General features: G+C 47.2%; 1 protein-coding gene across 1 annotated transcript in view; it reads left to right on the forward strand.

Moving 5' to 3' along the window:
* The window catches only part of MOGAT2 (monoacylglycerol O-acyltransferase 2), a 36,392-nt gene that overhangs the window by 4,455 nt on the left and 12,781 nt on the right, over window positions 1-19,156 (forward strand). Inside the window, exons 2-3 of the mRNA XM_065852408.2 lie at window positions 6,187-6,317; window positions 14,432-14,610. Coding sequence (XP_065708480.1) covers window positions 6,227-6,317; window positions 14,432-14,610 — 270 coding nt within the window. The 5' untranslated portion in view covers window positions 6,187-6,226. The remainder of the gene's footprint in view (window positions 1-6,186; window positions 6,318-14,431; window positions 14,611-19,156) is intronic.

The following is a 19,156-nucleotide window of genomic DNA, read 5'->3' on the forward strand; positions in this document are numbered from 1 at the left end:
TCAAACCCCAACCCTGTGTTTCCAAACACGCTGCTTTCTGCAAAGGATGGTGGCAAACACCTTTTTGCATCCAATGGGCTGTGGTATTAAAAAATATACAAATTAATGGGAACAGCAATGAGGAAAAGGGGGAAAGCATCACTCTATGATGGTGACCTCAGGTCTGCGAGGAAGAGGTGCCATCAGAAGACCATGATGGGACTGATCTTTCAGCTGGTAAACCTCACAGATGTGCTTATTTTTAAATCTTCTCTATAATTTCATTTATCTCATAGATGCCACAGTGATTTGTGAGGCTGTAAACCCATCTTGGTCTAAGATCTGATGCTCACAAAAGACTCACATGTGCTTGGGTGCCTCCCGCATAAAATATTTTCAATTTTGAATTTCATCTGCCATTGCTGTTTTGGGGTTTGCTGCACTAAAAGCTATTAGTGTAATTAATCGCAATTAGTATAACGTGGAAGTAATATTTTAGTGTGTTCCTGGTGGGCGTAAGTCCATGAAAACCCTTGGCAACAGCTCCCATTTGGAGCTACAGGGTGTCCCAGCTCTGCACCCAGCAGTGCCTTCGCACCGGGGTTTGCACAAAACCTCACACTCATTTTGGTGACCAGGGATTTGTACATTCACAAAGCGATTTTGAACCTTTTTCTGAGCTTCCTTCACCTGCAATGAGCCCGGGCTCATCTCACATGGAAACGCTTGGTCATGCACTACCCACCTCTTTTCTTGTAAGAAAAGACACGGACAAAACTGCTCTGGGAGGTTTTGCAGCATCAGGAGATTCTTTGCTGCTCTGCAGATACCGGGAGGACCTGGATGGAGGTAGAAACTGCAGAATGCAAAAAAAAAAATTGCTTAGCATCTCCTGCAGGGAAATATATAGTTCTATATAAATCCTGAAGCATGGCCTCTCATTCACTTTCAGGAATCAGCTATGGAAATAATTTAATCACTTACATCAGGTAAAATCCATTAGTTCTAATCAGGCGAATGGATTCTCTGGCTGCAAAGCTCCCTCAGAGAGGATGGGAGTTAAATAAATAAAAATGCCTCTGTGTTTAAATTACAGCCGCTGTGGCAGAAAGCAGGAATAGCTTTCTCCTTCTCCAGCCTCTTCTGGGAAAAGGCTGTGGCCGAGCGTGACACCAAGTGGTGGCGTGACACCAAGTGGTGGGACATTGGTCTTGGGGATGGCCAAGGACATGGGTGTCACTCAGCATTGGACTGAGCCAGTTTGGGGCACAATCCTACCCAGAAGTTTGCATGATGCTAAGGGCACCATGGTGGGGTGTAAAGCAAAGCAAGCCCGATACTTTGCAGCACCCAAAAATCTACACTGACTTTGGGTAGACCCCCAGACAGTGGTTTCTGGTCCCATCCATTATGGGATCCACTGGCATGGAGGCAGGGAATTACCCCAAACATCCCCCAGGAAAAGATAACAGAGGTATTTTGGAAGCTGATTAACAGAGGACCTGGTGAAGCTGCTTCTCCTGGGGTCCTCGTGTGAAGCTGGGATGCCTTTCGGTCAAACTTAACCTACTGGAAACCATCCTGGGATAGGTCTGATGGTCTCTCCTGCTCTTCATGACTGCACAAAGAGCACGCTCACCAGCTAGATGACCCTGAGGTTGGAGTCGATGATGTTAAATGTCTTTTCTAACCAAAATAATTCTATGATTCCATGATGTGAACAGATAATGCCACCATAAGAGCTCACTCAGATCTATGTTCTTCTCTGCTGGACCTGATGATGGAGAGGGATCGCTTGTTTTCTCAGATCACCAGCTGACCTCTTGTGCTGTCTGTCCTGTGCCCTGTACATGCGTATCTACCAAATTTTGTAGGAAATAAAGACATGGTATTGCAGGAAGAGTGTGACAAAGCTAGTGCAATACATTATAGGAGGGGAAGGTGGTCGTATTTTTAACAATCCCTGTGTGGTGGTAACCATCTCAAAGGGAGGCACCTGGCTCCTGACTAATCACCAGCCTCGGAGGAAGAGTATGGTGGCTCTTCCCGTTGCTCACGGAAGATCACCGATGAGAGCTGTAATAAAGTGAAAATGAAGAAAAGAAATTATAACAAAGTGGGCCTGCTATAAGCCCCCTATCTCATCAGGAGCCTTTCTCCTCCGTTATAGAGGAATCCTGAACTACATTCTCCTTGGCTTTTTCCTACCCAGGTATTTATAGTAATTTATCCGATCTCCTATGGCTTGCGTTGAGCCTGGGAACATTAAGTTAGTTTAATCCCTCAGTGGATTGTCCCCTGTAATCCTTTTATCAGCGGCCCTTGCAACTCAGTTGATCAATGTCCATCTCTGAGTACGAGGAGGAACCATAAAGCCCCGTGTCACCAAGACGCAGGCTTTGCAAGTCACCAGACTTTGCAAATCAGCGTGGTGGGACATGCCCATGAGACTTCACAAGTGTAGGTTGCACATGGAGACCTGGCCATGTTCCAGGATCAGGGCTGAGAAAGCCAGACATGGAGGACCTGAAGGGATACATGCAAGGGACAGTGCAGTGGCTTGTAGGAGACATGAGGAGATGCTGTGTAGATGTCCCACTTTGCCTTGCCAGAAGAAGCTGCTTATGGCTCCTTGTTGAGCCCCTTGTTGAAGGTCCACCACATGTAAATGCTATGGGATTGGTGTCCCAGCAGAGGAGCTAGAAGCTTTCTCCAGATCACTGCCCTTCTAATCATAGATAAACCTTCTTATTTTCTCTAGAGCCTCTCAGCCATTCATACGTACACCTAGAGTTTCCCACCAACATAATTTCTCCTCCAGTGGCAAAATTATCAGGAGGAAACTGAATGTGTCTTTTTTGAAGTTGTCCAGTGGTTTGTGTGAGTCCCATTCCATCTCGGCCCATCAGGCCACCACCACCTGTGGTCATTCTTGCGGGGGATCTTCCCATCACACCAAACCGATGTGATACCATTGCACCAAGCTTGTTCTTTGTCCATCCCCAGCTTCGAGTAAGAGCATCAGTGTGAGAGAATCCCACTTCCACCTGCTGCTGTTTTTTAAATGCAAATTCTTTCAAAATGAAGCCTTTAGATTTTACTGCCTCTTCTGCTTGTTGCAAAATCACTCATTCTGACATCGGCCTGTGTTACGTCAGTGATTTCCATTACAGAATTTAATGTCCTTTTGTGCACTTGAATTAACACTCAAATTCTTCTTTTCATGGACTTGAATTATCCTCTTTATGCAGCACCCCATTATGGATTTTCTTTGGCTCCCATCCCATTCGGCCTTGAAGCACCCTCCCAACATATATGAATCATAAACAGAGTTGACAAGGGAAACAAGAACACCCCAGGCAGCTCCTCATCCGCAGCAGTTGTGTGTGATTATTAAATGATTTAAAATGTGAGAGGTCACTAAAAATCCCCTCTAAATCGCCGCCCGCAGTGTTGCATGTTCCCTTGTCCCTGGTGATACATGTTGGGGATGGGACCAATAAAGAGAAGCATCATTGCTGCAGAAATGGTGCCTGCAAGGCCGTGTGAGAGCCCAGGACAACCCTGCCATGGCTGGGACACAGAGGCAGAGGTGTCACTGAGGAGAAATATAGGTACATAGAGACTATGTCAGTGACTGTCCCACTGTGCTGGGCACCGGTGAGACCACTCTCCAGCACCTCAAAGGCTTTCTTGGTGTGAGGGGCCCAAAGCTGAACACGATGGACTCATGAGGTCCTCAAGGCCATGTGTTGACCGTGGTTGCTTTCTTCTTCATTTCCAAAGCATTAGAGGAGGCTGAGAGGGATATAGGCACCTTGAATGCTTTCCAGGGGTGATAGATCAACTGTGGAGCCTGAATGGTTTCACGATATCTGATCGTACTCAGTTTTAACTCTTGATTCAGTCATCAACCATCAACTGGTAACCAAGACCATTATGTGCATAAGGCTGACCTGGGTATCAGGACATGGGCTGTGGAAATCGGGGTTCAACATTTGGACATGTCTCCTACTCATTGGCTGGTTGAATTCTACAGAACCACAACTCTCCCCTAAAGCAAGCTGCAGATTTCGTTTTATCCACACACAACAAGGAGATGCATCTCTCTTGATTCTTCATGACTGTCTGGAAGTCTCTGATCCCCCTCTAATTTTAGCAGGAGATTTCAAAGCCCTCCATAAGAAGGTGTTTTTCTCTCCTGATTTAAGCAAGTGAAAAGACAAAAGCAAATGAAATATCCACAGCAGAGCAGGAGATAAATATTTATTACCTAGCTGAGCCTTGCTTCACTGCTTGGTTAGCTCTTCCAAGGGGACAACTCATACATAATAAATCCAGAACGTGGGGCTTTCTTTATCATAAAAAGCCACAAGCAAAGAGCTGAAACTCTTTGCAATACAACTACTTGGGGAACCAGCAATACGACTGCTCCATGGCTTAGTCTGAAGTTCCTGGGAGCAGAAAATGCTTTGCACATGTCTGGGTGTCCCCATGGCTCAGGTGTGATCTTTTGCACTAACAAAACCCATAAAGAGCTCCTTGGCATGGCTGGGCTCCAACAAGGACAAGATTGCAGGATGGAAAACACCTTGAAACATCATCTCCGGACCTGGGAGGTCCCTACAAGGACTTTCCCCTTCTTGGTCCCACCATGCACCTCCCTGACTGTGTTGGAGTTTGCACAACCCGGGAAGACCAGGAGCCCTGGACCTGCAGATCTCCCCACAGCATTTCGGAAATTGCTGGTAGTTTCTCACCAGGAAACATCTCGTCTCCAGGCAACAGAGCCGAAAGCGTTAAAAGCCTCCTTTGCTTTCTCAAAGCACACAGGGTCCGGACATTTGCAGCAAAAGACAAAGGACAAGGAGAGATTCAAGTGAGATCTAAGCCAGTTTCAGCTCAATTAAAGCAACCGGTGTCTTTAGGAAAGTGCCCTTGGGGTTTCACAAGAGCTGTGTTGTTTCTAGTGACTCTGGAAAATGGAAATACATAAATTCCTCACAGCCCAGCGTCTTCTTAAGGCCTGACAAAGAAGGGGGATTATTTTTCAGCCTAACACTTCTGATTTGCTTTTACCAATTTTATTTATTTAGTTTTGTTCTGTAATTCTTGGCTGCGGTGACCTCGGGGATTTGAAATACCCCTTAGACAAGCAAGTGACGCCTTTGTATGTGTGCCGGTGCTTGAGCAGTGGATCGGCTTATTGTTTAATTCAGTCTGTTCATGGTATTATTCTGTATCCTGGTTACAACAAGACCCCTGGTTTTCGCAGGCCTCTCACGAGATGGTTTCTTTGTTTACCTGAGCAGCCTGTCAGTTCCCCAAGGACTTTATTTTTCTTCCAAATTTCTGATTATTTTTCCATCCAGTAAATTGCAGCTCTTTGCATGTGATGAGGCCGAGGCTCAGACCGTTCCACTTGGAGGCAGAAATGCAAAAGGGAGGTAGTATTTCCTTTCTCATATACACACATAGACATGTGTGAGGATGCATATAGACACTTTTCTGCCCCATCCATCCATCCATCCATCCATCCATCTCCTGGCAGAGGTGTGAGATTGCTCCTGTAGCCCCCTGCTCAGCAGTGAAACACCCTTGTGTTTTTCACCCACCTCCTTGACTGAAACTGGGACCCATCCACACCATATCACTTGAAAATACAAGTGGCCTCCCTGTTCTTGTCCCTTCTTATCGTGCACAGGGTGGTTTGCAGGGGAAAGGGGAGAAAATAAACCCTGCATGGTGATGCCTGGTTCATACACAAAAATGACTCATCCTCTCTGCAAACATCAAAATATTGCAAAATTTGAGAGAGACAGGCACTTGAAGGCAGGATTGGGGGGTTGCACTAGATGACCCTTGAAGCTCCTTTTCAGCCCAAACTATTCTGTGATTCTATGATTCTATGATACTATGATTCTATGATTCTATGATACTATGATTCTATGATTCTGTGGCTGGGTCCTGAAGGGAGGGAGTTTACCTCCCAGATTTGGGTGGTAGAAGCATGAAATCCTCACCATCTAACCGTGTGCTGAGTCTCATTGGCATAAAGCTGGTGACACCTCCTGGCAGTGTCCTTCTCCTCCCCATACGGAAAGGTGACTGCAGGCAGCCACCGCTGCCACTGTACCTTGCACAATCCCCTATACTGTAAGGTAAATATTGACCAATGACTTTGTACTTTGCATTCACCACTTGCAGAGCTTCCTTCTCCCTTCGAGACGCACACGCAAAGCCCAAGATGGTCGAGTTTGCTCCTCTCTCCATACCACTGCAGAGACGGCTTCAGACGGCATCGGTGGCTCAATGGGTCTTCTCCTTCCTATGTCTAGGTAAGAGACCTCTCCTTTCCCTGAAGGAGAAAAGCCAGAGCAGCATTTGTCCCACCCCCTCCTCTCCCTGTCCCCAAGGAATACCTGGGACTGAAGGTCTGGGACTGAAAGAAAGTGGCATTAAAGTCATGTTCTGGGAGCCTGCAGTGAATCCCAGGCCACGTTAGGAGAAGTGATTAGCAGCAGACGTTGCACTGGCAGGTCTCTGTTTGTCTCGCTGTATGAGGAGCGGTGTGGGAGGCTCTGACTCACTAAAACAGTTCTTTTTTTTTTTCCACTTTTTTTCTGATATTTTCATTTTGCTTTGCATTCCACTCGCCAGCCGATCTGAGCACGGTGGCACTAGGGAAGTGCATGTGTGTGTGTTTGTGCTTGGGTGCTTCTGCTAAACCCATTTTCAGCCTCTTCTGCTCTTTAGATTTAGTGTTTTCCTGGTCTAAGGTGCTGCCCTGATCAGCATTTTTCATGAGAAATGCCATTCCCATACCTGAGGGGTGGTAAGATGGGATGAGCATGGAGGACTCCGCTTTGCAACCCTGGGAACTTGCACTTAACTTTATACAGATGCCCCTGCACACCCCCCAAAAAGACATTTTTTGCCAGGAAAACCCAAGCAGGTTGGGGAACAGACACATTAGTAAACTGGGACCCAGACAAACTGATTACTGTGCAGAAGGCATTGGGTGCTGGTGGAAATGAGAGACATGCAGTTTTGGATAGGATGCACTGGGAAACAAGGAAATTTGAGACCCAGAGGCAGGTTATCTGAGAGTGCAAACTGTCTGGGGTGATTTACAGCCCATCAGGAGCCCAGTCTGCCATTGTCATGCCAATTCCTAATCTCAGATGGGATACGTGTAAAGCTTCTGCTTTATTGTAGCAGAACAGCTGTTGGATAGACCCAATACACAAAGGCAGCATATCTTTGTGTAAATATGGGTCTTGACACATAAGCATCTCCAAAAAAATACCTACAAAGAAATGACAGGCTGTGCTTCAGAGCTTTGTTAAGTTTCTGAGATGTCTCCATCCAAACTCTGCCACAGACCTGGGGCTGAGTGGTCACCTCTGCACCAGAACCTGGTGGGACATACTGTTCCAGATGGTGAAGCTGTTTGCATGCTTCTTGGCATAGGTTTTATAGAATCACACCATTTATAGAATCATAGAATGTCCTGAGCTGGAAGGGACCCACAAGGATCATCGAGTCCAACTCCTGTCCCTGCACAGGACACCCCACAATTCACACCATGTGTCTGAGGACGTTGTCCAGTCCCTTCTTGAACACTGTGAGGCTTGGGGCTGTGACACCTCCATGGGGAGCCTGTTCCAGTGTCCAGCACCCTCTGTGTGAAGAACCTTTTCCTCATGTTTGGTCTATGGGTTTGGCTCATGCCAGAGTCGGATGGTAACATGGAGCTATTCCAAATGCAGGCTCTGTATCCTCCGGGGAAATAGAATTTGCTCTGAATGAGGATGAGACCCAAACCCACACCTCCTCTATAATTGGCCTTCCATACATTAGTCTTTTGCTGGAACAGTTTTACTTTGATTTTGTGTCTGTGTGTGTGTGTGGTACAATCTGAAACTGAAAACGGTTAAGAAATGCTATAAGAAAAGCATTAGAAAGGTGATAACCAAACCTTGTGGAGTGATTCCAGCTGGTTTGATTCATTTTACAAAGTTTCTTTAAGGCTCTAACTTTCCACCCAAACGCTCCCCGTTTAACAATTGTGAAAGCTTGATGCTAAGGGGCACCCTTAATTTCATCCCACAAGCTGCCAAACACCCCATGCCACCCTCAGGAGCAGAGATCAGACCTTCCATGGCCAGGATTTGCCTGCCAGCTGCTTCTTTTTCTCTGAGACAGCCTTGTACTTCTGCTGCCAGAAAAGGGCTCCCAAAAACACGCGCTCAGCCACTGCCAGACATTTGCAGACCAGTGGCAGGCAGCTGTTGCTATGGTTGTGCAAATGCATCTCCCGAGAAGCCAAGCGCCAGGCGAGGGGCTCATTCATTCTCCACGGGGCGCTGGATGAATGCGGCAGCTCGACCCTGGTGCTGGCAGGGACCCTGCTGCAGTGCCTCTCACAACAGGCAGGCATTGTCTACACTGTTAGTTTTCCTGAGGATGCTCCTGACAAGGGCAATGAGACAAAAAGTGCTGTTTTCTTGAGATGCTGACAGCTGCTGGAAGGAGAGTGCACAGTGCAGGGATCATAGAATCATAGAATCATACAATAGTTTGGGTCGAAGGGACCTTCAAAGCTCATCCAGTGCCACCCCTGCCATGAGCAGGGACATCTTCACCAGCTCAGGTTGCTCAGAGCCCCGTCCAGCCTGGCCTGGGATGTCTCCAGGGATGGTTCATCCACCACTTCTCTGGACAACCTGGGACAGGCTCTCACCACCCTCATTTTAAACAATTTCTTCCTTATAACTAATCTAAATCTCCCCTCTTTTAGTTTAAATCCATCACTCCTTGTCCTGTCACAACAGGGTCTGCTCAAAAGTCTGTCCCCATCTTTCTTATCAGTCCCTTTTCAGTCCGGAAAGGCCACACTAAGGTCTCCCTGGAGCTTCTCTTCTCCAGCTGAACACCCCAGCTCTCTCAGCCTGTCCTCCCAGCAGAGCTGTTCCAGCCTCGCATCATTCCTGGGGCTCCTCTGGCCCCTCTCCAGCAGCTCCATGTGTGTCCTGTGCTGAGGACCCAGAGCTGGACCAGCACTGCAGGGGGGTCTCACCAGAGCGGAGCAGAGAGGCAGAGTCAAGGGTTGCAAGGCATGGACTAAGGACTGCATTGCAGGACCACAGAACTGACCAGTGCCCCCACTTCTAATGCAATGGAGACAGGCTTCTGCAGGGCAACAAAATCAACAAGTTGGTGACCAGACCTGCTACACTGCTTCCTGCTGCCTCTCTCATTCCTGTTCTACGTGGACTTGAGCATGGGCATCTATCCAGACACACCATGCAGAAAACCCAGGGAACTACAGGCCGGTCAGTCTAGCCTCCGTGCCTGGCCACATCAGGGAGCAGATCCTCCTGGAAACTATGCCACAGCACATAGATAATAAGGGGATGACTGATGACAGCAAACATGGCTTCACTATGGGCAAATTGTACCTGACAAATTTGGTGCCCTTCTGTGGTGGGGTTACAGCATTAATGGATAAGGGAAGGGCAACTGACATCTCTCTGGAATGGAGTGAGTTGAGAGAAGGGAACGGAGCTGGTGAGGGGCTGGAGCACAAGTGTGATGGGAGCGGCTGAGGGACCTGGGGGGTTCAGCTGGAGAACAGGAGCTGAGGGGAGACCTTCTGATCTCTGAACTGCCTGAAAGGAGCTTGGAGCCAGGGGGGTCGGGCTCTGCTCCCCAGGAACAAGCACCAGGAGCAGAGGAAACGGCCTCAAGTTGCACCAGGGGAGGTTGCGGTTGGATGTGGGGAACAATTTCTTCCCCAAAGGGCTGTGGGGCATTGGAACAGGCTGCCCAGGGCAGTGCTGGAGTCACCATCCCTGGAGGGTTGGACAGACGGAGATGAGGTTCTTAGGGATGTGGTTTAGTGCTAGAGCTGGGTTAACGGTTGGACTTGACGATCTTGAGGGTCTTTTCCAACCAAAATGATTCTATGATTCTACCACTAGTGCAAAACATTTGACACTGTTCCCCATGACATCCTTGGAGTTGGAACTAGATGATCTTCACGGTCCCTTCCAGCCCAAACCATGATATGGTTCTATGACGATTCTGCAATAAGTGCAGGGCTGAACCCCTGCAAACAATCCCATTGTCAGGACGGGAGCCCTATGGATGCCACCTCTGCAGATCCAGTGTACGGCACCCAGCCTTTGAACCCTTTCAATCAGCAAGGTTGGCTCAAAGGGCACATGGTGCCAACGTGAGTCGGGTCCCCTTGTCAGTTGAGCGTAGTCCACAGCTTGGGACAGCCTGGCCAAGCTGCCAGGCTTGGCTTGGCACAGGATCTCTGCAGGCTGTCACTATTAGGGACTGGGCTGGCACTGGGGACCTCAACAGCATGCATCTTGCAAACTCTCCAGACAGCTGCAATACGAGTCTGACTCACTCTGGGCCTGCTGTGATACCAAAAATCTATTTCTATAGGTTGCTGTTTTCCTTATTTCAGGTCGAATGAGCAAATGCTGGGTTAGCGGCAATGTTGGGCACTGCAGCACTTTGATGGGACATGATCCCTGTTCTCCATGTGCTTCTAGTCTGCAGTTCACTTGGAGCCTGTGGCATATATGTGTGTGTTGTCCATGATATGCCCATATTTTCATCCAGGGAGGCACTTGCAGGTCACAAAAAAGCTGCTTAGCACAAGATGCCAACCACCAAACACCATTTTTGCTCTTTCTCTGAGGCACCCCAGCCCAGGAAGCCACTTGGCCTGAGAGGGGATCAAAGAAAGCCATCACATCCACATGGAGGCATTCTCTGGCGAAAATGAGTCCGACACCCCTGATTTAGGATCTGTATGGAACTTTCCTTCTTGTTAAGCGTGCTATGGGTTTGGTTGTAGTTTGAAAAGGTCTCTCTTATTTTCTATGAGTAGACAGCACAGTAGCTAATCTCAGCCCAGCCCTGTGTTCTCTGGCTATTTTCAGATAACTGAAAAGATGTGACAGCAAAGACATGCATGATGCCCTTAGATCTCCTCCTGCAGCCCATGGTGATATTTGCCTTGAAAGGACACTTTGTAAGGGCTTAATCTATTTTATAACAATTTAGCATGTGCAGTTGGGCTGCCTCACAGGAGTCCAGACCTGCAAGAGAGAAGAGATAAGGATCATATCTGTTTGCAACTGCATCTCCAAACCTGTTTGTTCCTCCTGAATGTACAAGCACATGTAGCCATAGAATCATAGAGTCGTGGAATCATAGAGTCATAGAATCATAGAACAGTTTGGGTTGGAAGGGACCTTCCAAGCTCATCCAGTGCCACCCCTGCCATGAGCAGGGACATCTTCACCAGCTCAGGTTGCTCAGAGCCCCGTCCAGCCTGGCCTGGGATGTCTCCAGGGATGGTTCATCCACCACCTCTCTGGGCAGTCTGGGCCAACATACTAAAGGTAATTTCCTCCTCCTTTCCCTTAAAGAACACTGTAAATGCAGCAAGGCAGAGCCACCTTACAATCACATCTCAATGCTATTTTTGTGTTTGATGCGCCTGCAGTCCCCATCCTCACAATGGAGAGATTGTCCAAGCTGGGTGTTAGAACTAGATGGCCTTCAAGGTCCCTTCCAACCCACACCTTTCTGTGATTCTAAGCTGGAGAGCTTGTCTGGCTTTGCAGAGCCCCAGCAGACAGTGGGGTTCAAAAATGGGTTTCTAATGAAGTGGATACTTTCATGTTTACCCCTGTCCCCACCAAGATACAGACTGCCATCTCTTCCAGTGGTGTTTCCAAGACATGACAGTACTTCACAGATTGTGGGCACAATGATCTGTAGGTAGGGTGGAGTTTGGCCCCAGAATGGAAATATCTGCTGAGGTTCCCTGGCCAAGAGCCCAATGCCATTTTCGTGATATCCTTTGAAGTGTTTGCCTGGCAGGTAGCCCAGAGAACAGTTGTTTGTGGCAAAGCAGGTTCTGAGGGAAATATGGACCTCATCTGGGCAGCTTTGAGGTGATCTCTAGTCCAGGGAGGGACAGGCAAGAAGCCCTTGTCATTCCTCATTTCCTCTTAGGATTCCCCTCAACGGAAGAAAGCAGTAATTATGGGGAACATAATTTAACTGTACACTTTCTGGAAGTTTCCTGTCTTTTTAGTGCCATCCACAGAAACTTTGAGACTGAGGATCCACACAAGAACACAGATACGCTTCTTTCCCACAGAAACCACTACACTGTCAGATTTTACAAAAAAAAAAAAGGTCTTAAGGTTAAGCAAAGTTCACTGTATGCAAATTCCGCCTGGCAAAATAAAAGCTGAACTGGAAATGAATCAAAGGAGTAATTAATAATTATATTATTGCAAGATAAAGCCTCATTTGGATGATAAGTATATGGATTTGGACCAGAACAACTCCTTCCTTTTGTAGAATGTACTTTGAGCTTTGCACAGTACGATAAAGAAGAGAACTAAGCGTTGCACGGTTTTGCAGAAGACCTGATGAGCTGGCTCCCAGGTGCAGTAAAATCGTGACCTCTGCGTTATTCCTCAAGTGGTGTTTGTGTGTCATGTGGACCCTGGAGCTTCATTTCGTGCTGAATCCTATTTTCCTCAAGAGTTATAAAGGCCATGTCTGTGGCATTTGAAAGGAGTAGCACGAGGTACGAGCAGTGGTTTGTTCTGACCTGGAGGATGTGTTGCAGGTTCGACCTGTTGCTCTGCAGAGAGCTGCAGCATTTCCCCATGTATGATCTATTTGAAGGCAGGAAGGCTCTACAGAGGGATGTGGACCAGCTGGATCGATGGGCAGAGGCCCTGCCCAGGTGGCCAAGAGGCCACCAGCATCCTGGCTGGGACCAGCACTGGTGTGGCCAGCAGGCCCAGGGCAGTGAGCGTCCCTGTTCTGGGACCCAGGGAGGCCAAACTTCAAATCCTGGGCGCAGTTTTGGGCCCCTCACACCAAGAAAGGCATTGAGGTGCTGGAGCAAGTTCAGAGAAGGGGATTGTGTGTTCCCCTCCAGTGTGGGTTCAGGAAAGACTCAGAATTTGCAGGAGTAGAAATAGATCTTGACTACAGACGTACTTATAGGTCCTTAAGTAAAAGAAAACTGAAGGTGCAAAGAGGTCTTAACTGAGAGCATCGTGTACCTCCCCTCCGATAGCCCTTAGCTGAGATGAGCTGGAGAAAGCAGATGCCAAGTGACTCCCAAAGATGAAAATCCAGGTCTCAGAGGATGAGGGCATGGATATATCTATCTCAGAGCTGAAGCTAAAGCTAAACAGGGCATCTCCATCCTCATGTCCTTAAGCCCTGGGTTCTGGATCTGTAATAAAGACTCAGAGAAGAACAAAATGTATAGCTCATCACACCATAAGCTGCAGAAGGCAAAGGGCTTGGATGAATTGTTGTGGGGTTGTTTTTTTTAGCTCAGTCTCCCCCATCCCAGACAACACCAAGGGTTCCAGAGGGACAGATGGAGAGGACGCAACTCTTCCCAGGCACTTTAGAGGGCATCTGCTTCACCAGGTGACAGCTTGGTGGCCATTGGTGCTTCTCAGTCTGTAGACGGTGTTGGGCTTGGAGGGGATTTGATGTACCAAGTGATGCTTCTTTGCACACAGACTTCTCTTTTCTTGTTCCCGTGCCAAAACACAGAGCATGAAGGAGATGGGAGGTGGAGGGAAAAGCTGAGCACTGTCTGGAAGCAGCTCAGAAAAGTCTTTAATGACTTGGGAATGTCCCAAGTCATTAACGTCTTAGGGAATGAAATAGGGCATTCTTATAAAATCTGTGATGACATCAAGTTGAAAGGACTGAAAATCCTCTAGAGGCCAAGATTATTGTTGATAATGGACCCAAGAAATGGAGCAAAATGTCCAAAATCAATTAAAAAGAAAAACTCAATAAAGACTAAAATCTTATATATGGGAAGATAAAAAATTAAAAATCCAAGGCACAATTAAAATGGGGAATCGATAGCTCAGGAACAAAGCTATCAGGGACTGTGCATGCAGGGTATAGTGCCTCACTTTGCTGATGTTGCAAAATGCTAGGTTATCATCAGGGAGTATTAACAGGAGTTTTGGGGTAAAATACTGGCATTATGGTTGCAGAGGTCAGACTGACTCCAGAGAAAAGCTGGACAGCAAAGGGACGGAGATCAATGAGGACCCTCTGGATGTTTTGAGGTCCACAAGTCTTGTGAGAAGAGGGGGACACGGTGGCCTTTGTAGTAAAAGGTGGTTGCTGCAAGGATAGTGCTTGGTTGCTCTCCAGATTCCTGGGGCAGATAGGAAAGAAACCACCTCTTTACATCAAGGGTATCTTCACAGTGATTAAATAAATCAGCAGCAAACCCAGTGAAGTCTTGGGGTCCATCCCAGGTCCAAACAGATCGAGTCCCTTCGGTTGAATCATTCTTATCCCAACACACACCTAACCCGACTGCCAATTCACTTCTTGGCTTTTCTCTCAGCACAGTGCTGCATCGCTGCCTTCATCGCCCTCCTCTTCACCCGGTTTTGGCTGCTCAGTGCCCTCTATGCTGCATGGTGGTTCCTAGACAGGGAACAACCCAGAAAGGGCGGGAGGAGGATCCATGCCATGCAGAACAGCGTGGTCTGGAGGTACATGAAGGACTATTTCCCCGTCACGGTAAGTGCCACCGATCCCATTGGCTTTTAAGAGATTAAGGGACCAACTTTGAACTTGCTGTTTGGAGGCAGATCTGGGGCCAGTGGTGATGGCATTGGGTGCTTGGACATCAGTGTTGAAGGACTGAGGCAGGATGGTCTTCCCAGCTCTCAGATTACTGCAAAACCCAGAAAAAATATAAAACCACCATTTTCACAACCACACTCTTTAACCATCTGAATTCATGCATGCATTTAATATTGGTTCATTCTAGCAGTTCAGAAAAATCTCCCCTTGCCTGTCTTCCCATGTGCATATTGTGACACTTCTGCTCTTCAGGATGCTCAGCATTTGCCCAGTAGACACAAAGCCAAGTTTTGACCAAAACCCAACTGGTTCTGGTGCCCTGTTAAGTCAGCATCCCCTTCTGCTCAGGAAGAGGCTGGGTGGGTGTGTACAGGGCAATCTCACAGAGCTGCTGATCCACTGACGTCTGTGGCATTTCCAGATTTACTTTAATCATAGAATCACAGAATCATTTTGGTTGGAAGAGACTCTCAAGATTGTTGAGTCCAACCATTAACCCAACACTGTCACTAAATCATGTCTCTAAGAACCTCATCTCTGTGTTCAACCCCTCCAGGGATGGTGACTCCAGCACTGCCCTGGGCAGCCTGTTCCAATGCCCCACAGCCCTTTGGGGAAGAAATTGTTCCCCAGATCCAACCTCAACCTCCCCTGGCACAACTTGAGGCCGTTTCCTCTGCTCCTGGTGCTTGTTCCTGGGGAGCAGAGCCCGACCCCCCTGGCTCCAAGCTCCTTTCAGGCAGTTCAGAGATCAGGAGGTCTCCCCTCAGCTCCTGTTCTCCAGGATGAACCCCCCAGGCCCCTCAGCTACTCGCTGTCTCTCATAAGACTTGTGCTCCAAATACAGCAGATCTTTGACCTCTTTATCTGGTATCCCCTTGGTATGGTATGAATGCACGGACCAGTACAAAATCCTGCTTCAGAGCCATCACGAGTCAATACAAATCTGAGCAATGCAGCAGAAGAGTTCGTGGGCCATGCAAAGGAGTGAGTTTCTAGGCTAGACCGTTCTATGGGAACTACGTCTCCAAGTTGCCTCCCTACCAGACTATCTATGAGTATGTTCACCTTATATGCACTCTGCCACCATTGAGTTTCTTTGCTCAAAGGCATGGCGGAAAGTGATGCTGAGAGCTCGCCATGAATTATTTTATGGCTACTCTGAGAGCTTAACTTGTGATTTAAAGGCTTCTGGATGAACTTCAAAGCAAGGCCCCCAGAAGGTACATAATAGTCTTCTGGGGAGGAATGGGAACACATCCCAGGAGAGCTTGTGGTGAGTTTTACCATAAAGGACGGGTAATATTTTATGATGTTTAATAGGAAACACCAAGTGGGTTCCCAATAAATTATTCTCGAGGTTGCCTTAAGAAGTGCTAAAATTGCTATGAGCTATTCATGTGGCTGTGATGATCATATGCAATATATATCCTGTACATTATTTTTGGCCATAAACCACTGTTTGAGAGGCGTCGGACCATCCCTCTGCTAAAACTTAGCTGGTAGCCCAGTGACACTTCTTCTCCTGTCCTTTTGTAAGGTGATGCAACCCACCCGAATGCTACACTGCATTGTCTGTCTGTCCTTCCCTCCCTGGGTGTCACTGTCAGGCCGTGAGGACCTGGCAGGAGGACCAGTAGGACCAGTAGAGGGAGCATGTATACTGGGTTTGGCTGCAGCTCACTGGGTGAAGACAGGGAGGGTTGGATGGAGCCTTTCTCCCTACTGGGCTGTGCGAAGTCAGAAGGGGCACTGCAAAACGACAGAGGAAAACAAAAATATAATTAAAAGGGTATTATAACCAAGCAATCACATAATATTATTTCCTTAAAATATTTTCTCCGTTTTCAACATTAGTTTGCTCAAGGACTTTATAAGCCAGAATATAGAATTTATCCACTCTTACTGAATGGTTCTGCTACCTTTTGTCAGTCCAAGGGTGTGGAAAAACACTTGATATCCCCAGCATCCCACAGCAAGGAGCTCACCAGCTGAACCACACAGTGTGAAGATCACCCTGCTCATTTCACTGGAAACTCCCTGGTTAGCCCAAGTGAATCCTGTCCCACCTAGCCATGCCACTCCAGGTTTTATACTCTGTTATATCCCACATCTGCCAGCTTATTTCCCCACCTAAAAAATAAATCCAAATGTGTTTACTTCCTTGAACTGAAGGCATTTAATTTCATACTGCAGAACATGGGCTGGTTTGTTCTTAGCAGAGTCGAAGTTAAGCATGGTAAATATTGCTTTAACTGTCCTGTAAACTGCGCTCATGATAAACTAAGCTGAGCTTTTGGTTTGAGCATGCACGGCTGGATGGTCCCACGGACCTCTCACTTGCCCAAAGCCCCATTCAGAACAGGGGCACAAGAAGTGGGATTTGGGGAGACAGACAGGGTGGGCACCCAGCACCCCAGGGCTGTATTTGTGTGTAGATTGAGTTCATTCAACCCTGCAGGATTAGTCATTCTGGGAAGATTAAATGTGGCTCCTAATCCTCCCAGATCCCATCAACAAACTTAGCATGGCCAAACACCAGCGTTTGGAGGCAGGAAGAGCTGCTTGCTATTTTATTTTAGGAATCAGCTTTAAATGCGGCTTTTAAAGCATCCCTGGGCATGTTAGCTGTGGCGAAAGCAAAGAAAGGTTGAGATGAGCATCTGTTTTCCAGGAATCTGGGCAGTGTGAATTTGCATTTTGCTGCAGCGAGCGTCTGGTACGTGGAAATGTTTGGGCTCCGAGCTGTGACTCTATGGAGCGTGCAAGGAGCACCCTCTGCTGATATCAGCCTTGCACAAGCACCGCTTTGCTACTCAGTTGATTCCCCCTGGAGATAAGCGTATTTTAGTTAGCGGTTTGGGAGCTATAGGGTCAGGCAGGAGCTGAATGAGTTTGGGTGATTTTAAAAGAGGGATGAGGGAAAAGCACTGAGAGTCTAAGGGAATGTCCAGTGCCTTGCCCAGGAAAGTTATTTCTGCTTCACTCCCCTGGATTTTAAACCTATTCTAGTCCTTCTTTTTTATACATCCTCCTGATAGGCCTGCAATACATGCCTGAGTTCAGCTGGGTCTTAATAGTGGTGGGAAATATACCAAAAGGTGCAAAATGAATCTGTTTGGGCAGGCTATGGTTGAACAGGTATGCAATGATGTCTGCTGTGAGATGATGTTGCCTCCAGAGAGATTTTGGATACTTTGGACTGCTCCACCTATACTATGTTCATCCAAGAGTCAATAATATGTCTGCCACTGCCAGGTCTCTGCCAAAACTTTTATCTCCATTCATAGAATAATAAAATAATTTTGGCTGGAAAAAACACTTAAGATTGACTCCAGCTATAACCTAAATCTAGCGCTAAACCATGTCCCTAAGATCCTCGTCTACATGCCTCTTAAACCCCTCCACGGATGGTGACTCCACCACTGCCCTGAGCACCTTGTTCAACCCTTTCCAGGAAGAAATTGTTCCCAATATTCAATCTAAATCTTTCCTGGAACAACTTGAGGCCATTCACACAGTTTCTTCCCAGTCATTTATCAACACATCTTTATTATGAAGGATACACCGAGTGTTACAGTAAAAACAAATTTCTCTGTTGCATGGCCAAGGGAATGCACATCTTTGCTGCTTCTTCCCCCCATCCCCATCCCCTCCTGTCACTGTAAGATTGCTGTCACCAACATCCCTCATAGTGCTCTGGTAACCTCAGCTGAGGAGCACCATGGATCTTCAGAAGGTGAGAAGGGGCATGAAATGGGGAAAGAATAAGCTTGACAAGATCCATCCCTACTTCTCAAACAGAAGTCACTGTTTTTTCTTCCTGACTATACACTGGGGCTGGATGCTTGGCTTAGACAAGATATTTCATCTTTAGACCACACAACCTGGGTTACGAATGAAATACAACAGCAGGAAGCTAAAATTGAGGTCTTAGAGGGACAAATCTTGTCTTCAGGTTTTGGCATCATTCAGAAAAACACCAGCAAACACCATCTCACCGGCTGTCATTGTACTTGAGGACTTGCTGGAGTTATTTTTTTGTTTTTAGAATAACTAAAATGAGAATTAGTTGATCCCTTGGAGCTCTGATTTGGGATGTCTCCGTCCAATATCTCATTCATTCTCATAATTACATAAATAATGAAAGGGCTTTTTGAATGTGTTGTGGTTCTGGGAATGTACAAAGTGTTGCAGAGAGGGAACAGCCCAAGTTCGCTTGAATCAAGCCCTACCAGGGCTTTGAATAGAAGAATGGTATTATTTGTAACTGGGGATTTTGTGCCATGGCCTATGACATTAAATATAATCTCTGATTTCTAGCAGTCTTGGCTGTTCACTTTCCTTCCTTCTCTTGGCTCCAGGAGAGAAGAGGGGTTGTTAGAGCAAAAGCAAGACATGGCTAGATGGTCCAAAGTCCTACAAGTCCCCAAAAGCAGCAAAACAAAAGAACAAGGGAAGATTCAGGCGTTTTGGAGCT

Source organism: Patagioenas fasciata, chromosome 1 (genome assembly GCF_037038585.1).
Source record: "Patagioenas fasciata isolate bPatFas1 chromosome 1, bPatFas1.hap1, whole genome shotgun sequence".
NCBI lineage: Eukaryota > Metazoa > Chordata > Aves > Columbiformes > Columbidae > Patagioenas > Patagioenas fasciata.